This window comes from Arachis hypogaea, chromosome 10 (genome assembly GCF_003086295.3).
Source record: "Arachis hypogaea cultivar Tifrunner chromosome 10, arahy.Tifrunner.gnm2.J5K5, whole genome shotgun sequence".
Lineage (NCBI taxonomy): Eukaryota > Viridiplantae > Streptophyta > Magnoliopsida > Fabales > Fabaceae > Arachis > Arachis hypogaea.
The window spans coordinates 29,572,747-29,584,358 of NC_092045.1; the positions used below are offsets into that span (position 1 = coordinate 29,572,747).

At 34.5% G+C, this 11,612-nt stretch overlaps 1 protein-coding gene across 5 annotated transcripts; it reads left to right on the plus strand.

Moving 5' to 3' along the window:
* The first annotated feature begins 930 nt into the window (after positions 1-930).
* Positions 931-9,624, plus strand: LOC112715477 (uncharacterized). Of its 5 annotated transcripts, none has more exons than XM_025767244.3 (15): positions 931-1,234; positions 1,352-1,505; positions 1,680-1,759; positions 2,502-2,540; positions 2,708-2,726; positions 3,277-3,330; positions 5,357-5,484; positions 5,564-5,632; positions 6,147-6,232; positions 7,069-7,178; positions 8,024-8,074; positions 8,187-8,245; positions 8,667-8,711; positions 8,842-8,916; positions 9,313-9,624. In XM_025767244.3, exons 1-15 carry the CDS (start codon positions 1,073-1,075, stop codon positions 9,430-9,432), a joined length of 1,251 nt encoding a protein of 416 aa, XP_025623029.1. In that variant the 5' UTR covers positions 931-1,072; the 3' UTR covers positions 9,433-9,624. The 5 variants fall into 5 exon arrangements, with proteins under 5 accessions (XP_025623029.1, XP_025623031.1, XP_072060844.1 ...); XM_025767245.3 differs by having other exon boundaries at positions 939-1,234; positions 1,403-1,505; XM_025767247.3 differs by having other exon boundaries at positions 941-1,292; positions 1,403-1,505.
* Positions 9,625-11,612: the final 1,988 nt, after the last annotated feature.

Sequence of the window (11,612 nt, forward strand, 5' to 3'; positions counted from 1 at the left end):
ATTATATTTTTGTACAAATATTTACTGTAGATATAACTAATTTATTCATAACTCTACTTTCAGACTTGAAATGAAATGTGTAACAGAGACCACAACATTATATGTCAATTGCTTTTCTAACGAGGTTAGTAAAATATTAGGTTGTCGATAAATTTTCATTAGTCTTTTGATATAAAATTTAGTGTAAAACTGACATGCTACTATTATAGTTATATATGTTCTGATTTTTCAGGTTTTTTTTTTATAGTTCAAGAATATTATAGATTTCAAACTGTTCTATTTGTATTTTACTTTGAATAAAGATAAAATAGTATAATCAGTACGTTTATTATATAATGATGATGATAGTGTTATACTAAACTCAAAAAATTTATAATAATAAAATATTATTTTCAATTTAACATATCAAATTAAAATATAATTCCGTTGCACGGATTTAACACTAGTTACTACACGTAGAATGCGAATCCTCCGATGTGATATTTTGAAAACAGGTCAGGCCAGGCCGTTATAGGCTCTTTATAAAGTAACTAATTAGTGAGTTTGGACCTGTCAGAACCACCTAGACTTTTTCTAGCCCTACTCACACACACATTCCACACACGCACACTAACCTAGCAACTCCACTAAGATTCGATCGTGGTGTCGCTTAATTTGAGGCAAACATCATTGCCACTACATCACATGCCTCAGCCACATTAGTGCAAGTCTCTAACCACAAAATATACAGATAATTTTTTTTTTTTTGGTAAAGAATATACAGGTAATTTGTTTCCCTAACCCTAGGTTAATGGGCGGGCCGTCGTATTGGCTCAGATTACAATTCGGTCCAAATACAAACATTCCCTACGGCAATTCAAAAAGTGAGCCCATTATGGTGAGCCCAATTGAACAGCTTAACAAGAGTTCCGGATTTTGATTACTGCTCCTTGTTTCTCTTGCTCGTCTCAGACACAAACACACTTGCAAACTTCTTTGCTCCGTTTCGAACACTCTTTATCAATGCTGCTACCAGCTTCAGCTTCAATGCTACTTCCATTTCAGCTTCAACGGTAGCTATTCCAAGATACAAATGGCTTGCTGCTATAGGTATCACTGTTTTCTTCTGCACCTTCATTCCCATTGCAGAACCATTCCGCTCCCACTCCGGGCTAATTTCTCAACCGTCGCAACTTCCCTTCGCAATCTTCAACCGCCAAGACCGCTTCGACAACCACGCGCCCTCGTCTACAAGGTGGCCGCACGCGCCAATGTTATTATTTTTATTTTGCTTCTGAAGTATCGCTTCGAAGGTTTATCGTCTCATTCTCTTGTTTGCTTGCTTACGATTGTTGCGGATTCGTTTCGTTAGGGTTATTGTAGTGCGTCCAGCAACGCGAGTTTGATTCCAGAATATTTGCAGCTCAGCAATGCGGATATTGCAGCTAACTCTGCCGCTTCCAATGGCAGAGTCATGCTCATTGATGGCACCTCAATAATTCATAGGGCCTATTACAAGCTTTTAGGTATGCAATGTTTTTATTTATTTGCTTACTTTTTGTTATTTTCATTTTGGGAGAAGAGAACTTGGATTGTGTGGTGTTTATTGTATTATGTGGATTTTTCCCCCTTTTTTTTTCTTAAAAAAAAAAAAAGAAAATTGTAAATGAATGTTGTTGTTCCTTTTTGTGGTGTGATAGCGAAATTGCACCATGGTCATCTAACACATGCCGATGGAAATGGAGATTGGGTTTTAACGATATTTACGGCTCTCTCACTTGTAAGTTATAATGTATATGTAGATTTTTTTTATTTTTTATTTTTTCATTTTAGCTTTTCGAATTGAAAGACTTCTATGCAAATACTAAATTTAGTGGCCAATTAAAGTAAAGTAATGTCTATTTGACACAAATTGATTATAAAACTATTAAAACTATGGTTTAGGATAATTTCTTGTAGCCTATCCTATTCCTGAATTCAAATTTTGAAGGACTGTAAACTTGATTTTGTAGGATGACCGATCTTAGTTTCACTAATTCCTATATTCTCACATGGATTAATAATTATAAATCCTTTGAATAGAAGCATTTTGTTATGTGACAGCATTATCATGGGATGGACTATGCACAAGATTAGCAAAGCCATTTGTCTAATTAAATTATGGCACTTCTAGTGTCAGCAAATGCTAAATCACTAGTAGAAAATGCATGGTTTTGTGACGGCTACAATTTTACCAGTTTGCACATTATTTCAGTTTCCTCTTGATGCACCTCAGACAATTGATGAGTATTTAGTTTACATCATAGAAACACTAGTGTTTTCTTGATCAAGAAGTGAGAAAAATTATGTTGTGCTCTTGAAAATCCTTCAAGCTTAGTTGCAAGTTTCTTCCATACCTTCCATTGACAATATAACTTGCATCCAATAATTTTGACTGTAATTGAGTATACAGAGAAGTTTCATTTCGTTTCATATGTTATGTGTTATTTTTATCAATATTATTATTGGTTTCTTTTTTGCAGATTATTGATGTTCTGGAGTTTATCCCTTCCCATGTTGTGGTAAGTTTTGTCAATCATGTATTTATGTGTGTGAAAAAGCATGTATTTCCATTAAAAGTTTTTATCACCATTTCTCTTTCCCTGGCCCATTATTTCATTCTTATTCTTTTTTTGGTGTTTATGTATTATTATTACTGCTGATATAGTATGGCTTCTTTTGTGTGCAGGTGGTGTTTGACCATGATGGTGAGTTATAAAGTTCTTCCTGTATATTTGTTAGTATCTTTGACTTTTTGTCTTATATTCTCCAAGCTGACAAAAATGTATCTTTGTTTTCTTTAGTCACTGGGAACTATTTTATACATTTTCTATTGAGGTGTATGCTCACTTGAATGATAAATTCTGAAATATCGCAGCTCCTGCTTTTTTTACTTTGGGTAAATTGCAATTTGTCTTTTAGGCTAAAAAGTAACCAAAAGGAACTTTTTCTATTTAGAAACATTGAATAAGTACTGTTTGATTGCATGACTTTCCACCAAGTTCTTGCAGTGATAGTTAACAATGTTGTGTTTGGATAAAAGTTATTATGATCAGTAAAGAAAGTATCTTAGGAGGATTATTATCTTCATATTTAGTGTAGATTTCTTCTAGAAGTTGACATCTGGCCCTTTCAAAATATTTTGAAACATACATCATTTAGTTTTTCTTTCTTTCGAGAGGCTAACTTGCATTTTTCTTGTTCATTGGCTTGTAAAGTCCCCCTCAGAGTCTAATAAAGAAAAACTTTTCGTTTCAGGAATTCCTTTTGGTCATTCCACTAATTCATCAAAACACTGTTTTAACGCAAAAGGTATGTTTGATTCTTGGTTTCCGTATTTTTGCATGATGAAATTGGATAGAAGAGCAATACCAATATAGGACTTTGAACCCCTCTTTTTGTTGTTATTCATGGACAAGAACAGAGTTACTAAAGTTCCCAGTTATTCTTAAAAAATAATTCAGCTTTACATTTGTATTCTTGACTTCAAGTATGGTGTTCTTTCATCTGTTTCCCCCTTCCTCCAAAAAGACAATACTCCTCTAGGTCCCTCCATGTATGATACTAAATGTATATTTAGTGGTTTTTATGGAGGTGATCTGTCTGGTTTTGTTCATCACAAAATTGGAGGTAAACAAGATAATGATCCATAGTTTTTGATTGCGGATGGCGGCTCATGGCGGTGAGCCAAAAATCCGCCATAAAGTTATAGCGGATGGCGTTGCGGAAAATGGTGGAAATGGCGGATTACCTAAAATACACATATATGTACAAAAAAAACATGCAGAAAAATTGCAAATATAATAAACTATAAAATCTATCTATATAAGCAACTTTATAGTCATAAAACATCTAAGTAATATAGCAAATATAGTAGCAAATTTAGCAAATAAATATAACATCAAGTTCAAATCATAACTCCAAAGTCATAAGCAAGCCATAAAATAGAAGACATAAAACATAAAAACTATAAACCATCTACATTCTATTTCTAGCTCTCATCAAATTCATCCAAATTAACACGATTATTATCGTGTCCCTCTGCCCCCTCATCATCCTCTGATTCAGTATCATTGAATTGAATCTCCTCTTCTTGTTCTTCTTCATTTTCAGAATTCTCTTCATCTTCAAATTGTGGTTCTTCTTCCTCTTCCACAATTACTGCTTTTCCTTTTCCTTTTTTTGAAGCCTTAGACCCACTTGGTCCACCCTTTGCACCACCTCTTGCAGTTGCAGGTTCTTTTCTTTTTCTATTTTGTTGTCTTCTAGTATATGTCGTAGGCTCATGTCCTCCCATTGCTTCAAAAACAAGGTTCCAACTCAAAGTGGGAGGAAGAGAGGTTTATGAGGGAAGAGAAAGAGAAGGAGACAGGGAAGTGGGTGAACTGATTCACTGAATGAAAAAAAAAAAAAGAAACAGTACTTCTACAAACCAGAAAAAAGAGGGAATTGTGGTGATGAACGGCGGTGACCACCACCGGCGACAGTCGGCGACGAACGGCAACAGGCGGCGACGGGCGGCGACGGGCAGTGGCTAAGTTCAGCGGTGATTGGAGGCAGAGAGAAGAGAGAAAGAGAACAGAGAAAGAGCCGTTCTGGAGGTTCAGAGAGGAAGGCTCGTTTTTGAACTGCAGCTGCTGAAGGTGGGTTACACTTTCATTTAGGGTTTTGCAAAATTACCCAATTACCCTCGAATTTTTTTAAAAAACCCGAAAAAACCCGCCATTTTCGCCATTCTTCATGGCGGACCGCCATGGCGCCACCGCGATTGCGGCGCCTTTTGCCCCGCCGTGATAAGCACGTTGCGGTGGCCTACATACGGCGGTGAGGTCAAATCCCACCACGCCATTCCGCCATGGCGCCGCCATGGCCGCAATTTTAAAACACTGTAATGATCTCAATCTTTTGGTAGATATTTCAAGAAAACTTGGTTCCAGACTTTGTTGGATTCAATATTTTTCTGTTGTATTCTCAAGCTAAATTAGTTCAGCATAAATGAGGTAGGCTGAGGCTGGTTTTCCTCATATTTCTATTTCTTTCTTGAGCTTCATTGAAAAGTAAGGACCACAATATCTATCCATTTTTCATAGTATATGCTATTGTGTGGTATGGCATGGCCTTGATCTTTTATTCTGTTCAGATTTCCACTTTGGTTCTTCACTTCAAATTAGGCTGGGCAAGCAAATTTTTCTTTTGTGGTGTTCTTATGACAATGAGTACCTGATTATAACATTTTTATTCAAACTTTACCTTCTTCGAAAATGTCTTACTATAAAGCTTTTATCTTTTTGAAGTTTCTAATTGCATTTCATCATAATCTTTTCTGCACTATTTGAAGGTCAGAATTTCCGACACAATCTATACCCTTCCTACAAGAGCAATCGCCCTCCAACTCCTGATACCATTGTTCAGGGACTTCAGTACCTAAAAGCCTCCATCAAGGCAATGTCCATCAAAGTCATTGAGGCAAGTACATGTTGCAGATATAAGTTGGGTCATGGATTTAAGGATATAATACAAATGATATAATTTTTTTTGAAAACAGGTTCCAGGTGTTGAGGCAGATGATGTGATTGGAACATTGGCCTTAAGGAATGTTAATGCTGGGTATAAGGTGATCTTATTAATTGTTGGGGAATATAGAGAATGACTCTATCTCTCTTTCACACACACGCACACATTGATGCAACTTCTTCAGATTTGACAACATACTAATCTCTTTGCTATCACAAGAAAATAAAAATAAAAATGACAATACGTTAATCTCTTGAGAAAATGGAAGTGTAATCATTTGGTTTTAAGTCTGTATACTTATTATTGAATAAAATCAATGCTTAAGACATATAACAGCAGATTATTCTGATTTCTGAATGTTAACATAATGTACAGGCACAGACCAAAACCTAAAGTTGCAATTATTCTGACATGCTAGCAATCTTCTCCTTATCAGGATCGGAAAAAAAATCATTATCATAATTAGGGCCTTTTTTAATTTCTTTTTGTGCTATATACAGAATGTTGATTGTTGTGTGAGAAGACAAATGCATGACATATTGCTTTCCTTATGGAAAATACCCTTGCTGATACTACTAATTCACTGATGATTATCTGGTCTTGATGAATGGTAGGTACGAGTTGTCTCCCCAGACAAAGACTTTTTTCAGATTCTGTCTCCTTCATTACGCCTCCTTAGAATTGCTCCACGAGGAGATCAGTAAGTACCAAAGATGATTTTCTCTTCTCTGTTACGTGGTAGCTAATCTGCTAATGATCTATGCAATAATACCTTATTTCTGACAACAAATGAATGAGAAATCATTCATGAAAGGGTTTGACCTTTTTTCCCGTCCCTCTTAACATCTTATCTGTAAAAATTACTTTACCAAACTAACAAAATTGAAAAGGATAGAAACCCATTTTAATCCACCTCCTGCAATCCTCTGTTGCAAAATGTATAGCTGTTTACTAGTTTTTAAAAATCACCTCTTGACAGTTGTGTGAACTTTCATAAATAAGTAAATAAAAAGCTGTATTACAGGTATTGGATTGTTGCTGGATGTTGAATAATAATTCAGCAATATGCTTCCCCTTAAATCAAATTTGAATATTGCAACAAGTTACTGACTTACTGCAGAAATAGTTAAGAACTTAATATGCTTCCCCTTTTACTGGGATTGCAGTAGAAAGAATAGTATGAGGGATCCGGTTTTCTTATTTGAATGATAAACTGGACTAAAGAAAAAAGTTTCAACGATGATTTAGAATTTAATTAATAATTTTCTTTAAAAAAGAAAGAATGATAGATAATGTAAATACAACCACAAAAATCAAGAAAATATCTCAAAAAGGTAAAAGAGGAATTTTTATTTTATATTTATATTAATATGGGAAGCATGACCTACCAATATGAGGGCGTCATCTCTGATAAATGGATCAGAGCAAAAAAGATGTTTTGCTTTTTAGAGCTTTAATTTGTTGCTTGTTTTTTACTTTCACAAAGTACAAAGTAGCTTACTCATATGTTCAATTTTAATTATTTCCGCCATTTAGGATGGTTTCATTTGGAGTTGAGGACTTTGAAAAACGATATGGAGGTCTTAAACCATCACAGTTCGCAGATATGGTTGCACTTTCCGGTGACAGATCTGATAACATTCCAGGTTATTTTCCCTTCTCCATGTTTACATCATTTGTTGAAGTGTGAAAAGGGAAATCAAACGGGTTTACTGATAGCATGGGAGTCCTTTTGACTTTGAGGATACGCTTAGGTTCTTATTAGTCGCATTTTTTTTATAAGATTATGATGCTTTTGATTTTGAAGTCTTATAATGTTAGCAGTGTTAGTACTAGTCACACTATACTCTAGATTATGAGTATAAATAATGGTACCATTACTGCATTATCTTTTTTGTAAAACATATTTTATCTTCTCTCTTTATTTCTCTTTAAGTTCAATGTGACAATAATCCTATAACATCACTTAAAAATAAAAAAGAAAGTGAGGAAGTACTTATTGCAGATGATAGACTTGCTGAAGTTTTAGCAGGATGGTTCTTAAAACATGATTGACTTGCTAAGTGGTGCTTAACTCTGCTAATGATATTATGAAGTTGACAATTTTTTTTCAACTTTGCTTCTTATTTTGATTGTACCTGACTGGAAATAATAATAAAAGCGATGTTGGTTCACTGTTTTTTTGCACCATGTCTTGGCATATATTTAATATGAATTTTTCATTCTAATTAAGATATATAAGGAAATAAAAGTAGCAGTGAATCATCCCATTCTACAAGGAATCTCATTCTTATATTCTAGGGTAATTTCTATATTGTGGAATCAAGCTCTGGGCAGGAATTTTCATTCCTTCTCCACTTAATGAATCATCATTGCTACAGAATATAGACAGTAGACAAGAATGGGTTACTGTCCTTTCCAAGTATTCACGTATAACATATAAGCTTCTGGAGTTAAGTATTTGACACAAAATAGTACTTTGTAAAAGCAGGAGTTAGCGGGATTGGAGATGTTTATGCTGTGCAATTGATCAGTAAATTTGGTAAGGTTCTAAAACTCTCTAGTCCAGATAGGATTGTACTTTCTTATGCTTATGAATGTATTTCTTAACTCTTAAGTCATATTTCTTTGCTTTGCTTTGCTTATATGTGCAGGCACATTGGAGACGTTATTGGAATGTGTTGATCAAATAGAAGAGGATCGCATTAGAAAGGTATTCCTGATCAATTATTATGCTTATATGTGTAACATTAAAGTTGCACTAGTGATGGTTATATTGGTTTTGGAACTTGTGTCTGGTTCAACATGATAAACAAGGTTTCTTGATGCAATTGGCATCTGAATGTAATTATAACCTTGTCTGTTACTATAATAAAAGGGCAGCCCGGTGTGTAAACATCCCGCATTAACGTAGGGTTCGGGGAAGGGTTGCACCCAAGGGGTGTAATTTACGCATCCTAACCTGATAATTACATCAGTGGTTGCTTCCACGACTTGAACCCATGACCTTGAGGTCACACGGAGACAACTCAACGTTGCTCCAAGGCTCCCCTTCAACCTTATTTGTTTCTATATATGATAATAATAGGCATCTGGATCTAATATTGTCATTTCATTTGCCATTTCCCTTGTAGACGTTGATTGAAAATGCTGAGCAGGCACGCTTAAGCAAGGAACTGGCAAGCATCTAGATCTCTGATCTTTTCTTTTCTTCCTACACTTTTCTTGTATATTTTATTTTTCCTTTTCCAGATCTGCATGTCCTGTATTCTACAAGTTTATATATTACAGCTTGATATTATGTGACAGGCATTGTTGCGTTCTGATCTTCCATTCTACATGGTGCCATTTGCTACAAAAGATATCTTATTCAAGAAACCAGAGGTTTGTGGCATCAGAGTCGGTTTGAGTTTTAAATTTTACCTTTATATTTTCTAATTAGTTTATGGCATATCTTTCAGTCCTATTGTGAACTCTTTTTTAAAGCCCTAATAATGGTGTGCGTCTTTCTTAAGGAATCAAATTATTATGTTTTTTATGGGAACAATAACTTTTTCCAGATTCTAATGCATTTCAAAATCATCAAAACTGTTTTATTTTGATTGCTCGACTTTGCAAAACCCTTTTTTATGGAATTGAAAATGGGAAAACTTACCATTAAATTATTAGTTGCCCTTCAAATTCATAATTGAACACCATAATCATATGCATTGCTATAAACTCGAGTATATTAGTACCATGAATTCTTGCTTTAACCCGTGTAAAATAAATTGTGTACAGGACAATGGTAGTAAATTCAACAGCCTTTTAACTGCTATCAGTGCATATGCTGAAGGGTTTTCAGCTGATCCTATTATCAGGAGAGCATTTCATCTGTGGAGAAAGTTGGAATCAAGATAAATTTACCAAGTCATCAGGTTCTTTTTATTTGTACCTATTTTTGTATAGAGAGCATTTGTTGATTACAACATGCCAATCCTGGAACACCATTAGTATTCTCGAGTGTATAGTAACTAGTAAGCGCACTCCAGTGATTGTTCTGCAACATATTCAACATTAGGTTTATCTAAAAATTTAATTCATTCTTCATAATTCATCTCATGGAGCTTTTTTGTTTTTGGTTAGATGGATTGGACAATCTCCAATCTTAGACATTTACAACATCACAAGCACACACTACACACTCGCACACGCAACATTTAACTACTTGGCCTCAGTCAAGTTTCAAACCTGGGTGCAGCACATTAAGAGGCACAGGATTTGTCACTAGAACAAAGCCTCAGCTGCATCTCATAGAGCTGGTATGCACTCTTTTGTCCCCTTTTTTTCCATTGTGGGTATGCATTTTCATTTTTGTTAGCATTTTAGCTTAATATGGTAGAGAGGGGCACAAAATAGTTTGCCAAGAAAGTTTCTTGATGGTTTGTGGTTAAATTTCATTTGAGTTTTATTTGTATGCACGGGTGAATTTAAGGGTAATGCTACGGTGAAAAGTGAAATTTTGGTAAAAAATGGTAATTGTTTTTATTTTTTAGTAAAGAAAAAGTTCACCAAACAAAATTTATCATGTGCAATGCATGTGCTTTTTATAAATTTTGTAAAAAACTTTACTCTTCACCTAATTCAACTCTTCCCAAGAGAAATTTCTTGAATTTAAAGTCTTCAGGTTATGGTTCTATAAAATACGTCTTTTTTATTTTTGATTTAGCAAAATTTTTTTAATTTTAAATCCAGTTTTTAGTTTGCTCCCTTACAAAATCGAACAGCAAAATTTTTATAGGGACCATTTAGGGAGTAATGATCCCTAATTTAAATAGACCCATGTCTAATTTTTATTTAGTCTATTTTAAAAATGCATTAGTAAATAGCAAAATACTACTTTATATAAAAATATTCTTACATATTTTATATAAATCAATTCTAAAATATATGAACTTATTTAAACTTTACCACATCAAATAATGACAAATAAAAAAATATAAAACAATTTTTTTAATTCTATTCATTTACAAGTATACACAATTCTGATGATACCAAGGTTTCATTATCTTTGTTAAAACCTAAATAAATGATACATTGTTCATTTGAATGATGTTACCGAGGTTGCAAAAACCAAACTGGTCAATAAATCGATCGACTTACTGGTTCAATAGTTCAATGGTCGAATCGTGATTGAACTGGTTTACTTAAATATTAAAAAAATCAAAACCCAATAGATATTATTCATATTGCAAAAGAAAAACCATTAGGAAGTTCTTTGGTGCCTATGATTGTGTTTGAATTGCCTAAAAGTAGAGATAGAAGATGAGATCTACTCTTTTATTTTTGAATTCTATGTCTAAAATTTAAGCACTATAGAAAGCACCAAAACCATTATATGAAACCAACAAATATCAACACCTCCTAAGCTTGCTCTCGAGTTTGGTATGGAGCCACATTGTATAAACCGCAAGAACTCAATCTCATTGTCCCACCACAAACCTCAAAATCAACATACACCTAATCACAACAAAAGAAACAAACATAATAGTCATATACAAGGCCACAATTGAGAAGGAAGGTTTAAAACACAATTCTCAACCAAATCAAATTGCATAGTATCCTGAGAGTTATCTGAAATGGTGATTTGGGTCTGAAATGTGAGGTCCAGATCTCTTGGTATGGCAGCATCTAACTTATTTGGTGTCGAGGTACTGCTTGTCCGAGTTTTTTGTGAGGAGGTGGGGGTGATACTTGCAAGAGATTCCGATACTTAAGTTAGCAAGGACTTTGAGTAGGTTTTAGTAGAGTAGAACGTAAATATACCTGAGAGGTGTCAGCTACCTGTTTGAGTAGGATAGCCTACCTCCCTTATGTGGGTGTCCGACCTCTTAAAAGAGTTCGGGTATGCTGCTATAGGCCATTTTTTTTAGATTGGCTTTTTGTATTTGTTGAGCCTGGCTTTTATTTATTGGGTCAAGGTATAAACAAATGCCCTTGCTTGAGTCCGGATCTTTTTATGGGTCGGGCTCAAGCATCTCGTGGCTTTTATTTTGACGTCGATCCTGTTGTCATTAAAAGGTCGGGTTATCCGACATGTT

What these genes read in the sequence shown, in the direction of transcription:
- LOC112715477 (XM_025767244.3), top strand. Translation starts at nt 1,073, where the DNA reads ATGGCTTGCTGCTATAGGTATCACTGTTTTCTTCTGCACCTTCATTCC. An exon ending in ACACTGTTTTAACGCAAAAG is followed by an intron (nt 3,331 to 5,356) that starts GTATGTTTGATT and finishes CACTATTTGAAG; the next exon opens with GTCAGAATTTCCGACACAAT. An exon ending in TCTTATTCAAGAAACCAGAG is followed by an intron (nt 8,917 to 9,312) that starts GTTTGTGGCATC and finishes AATTGTGTACAG; the next exon opens with GACAATGGTAGTAAATTCAA.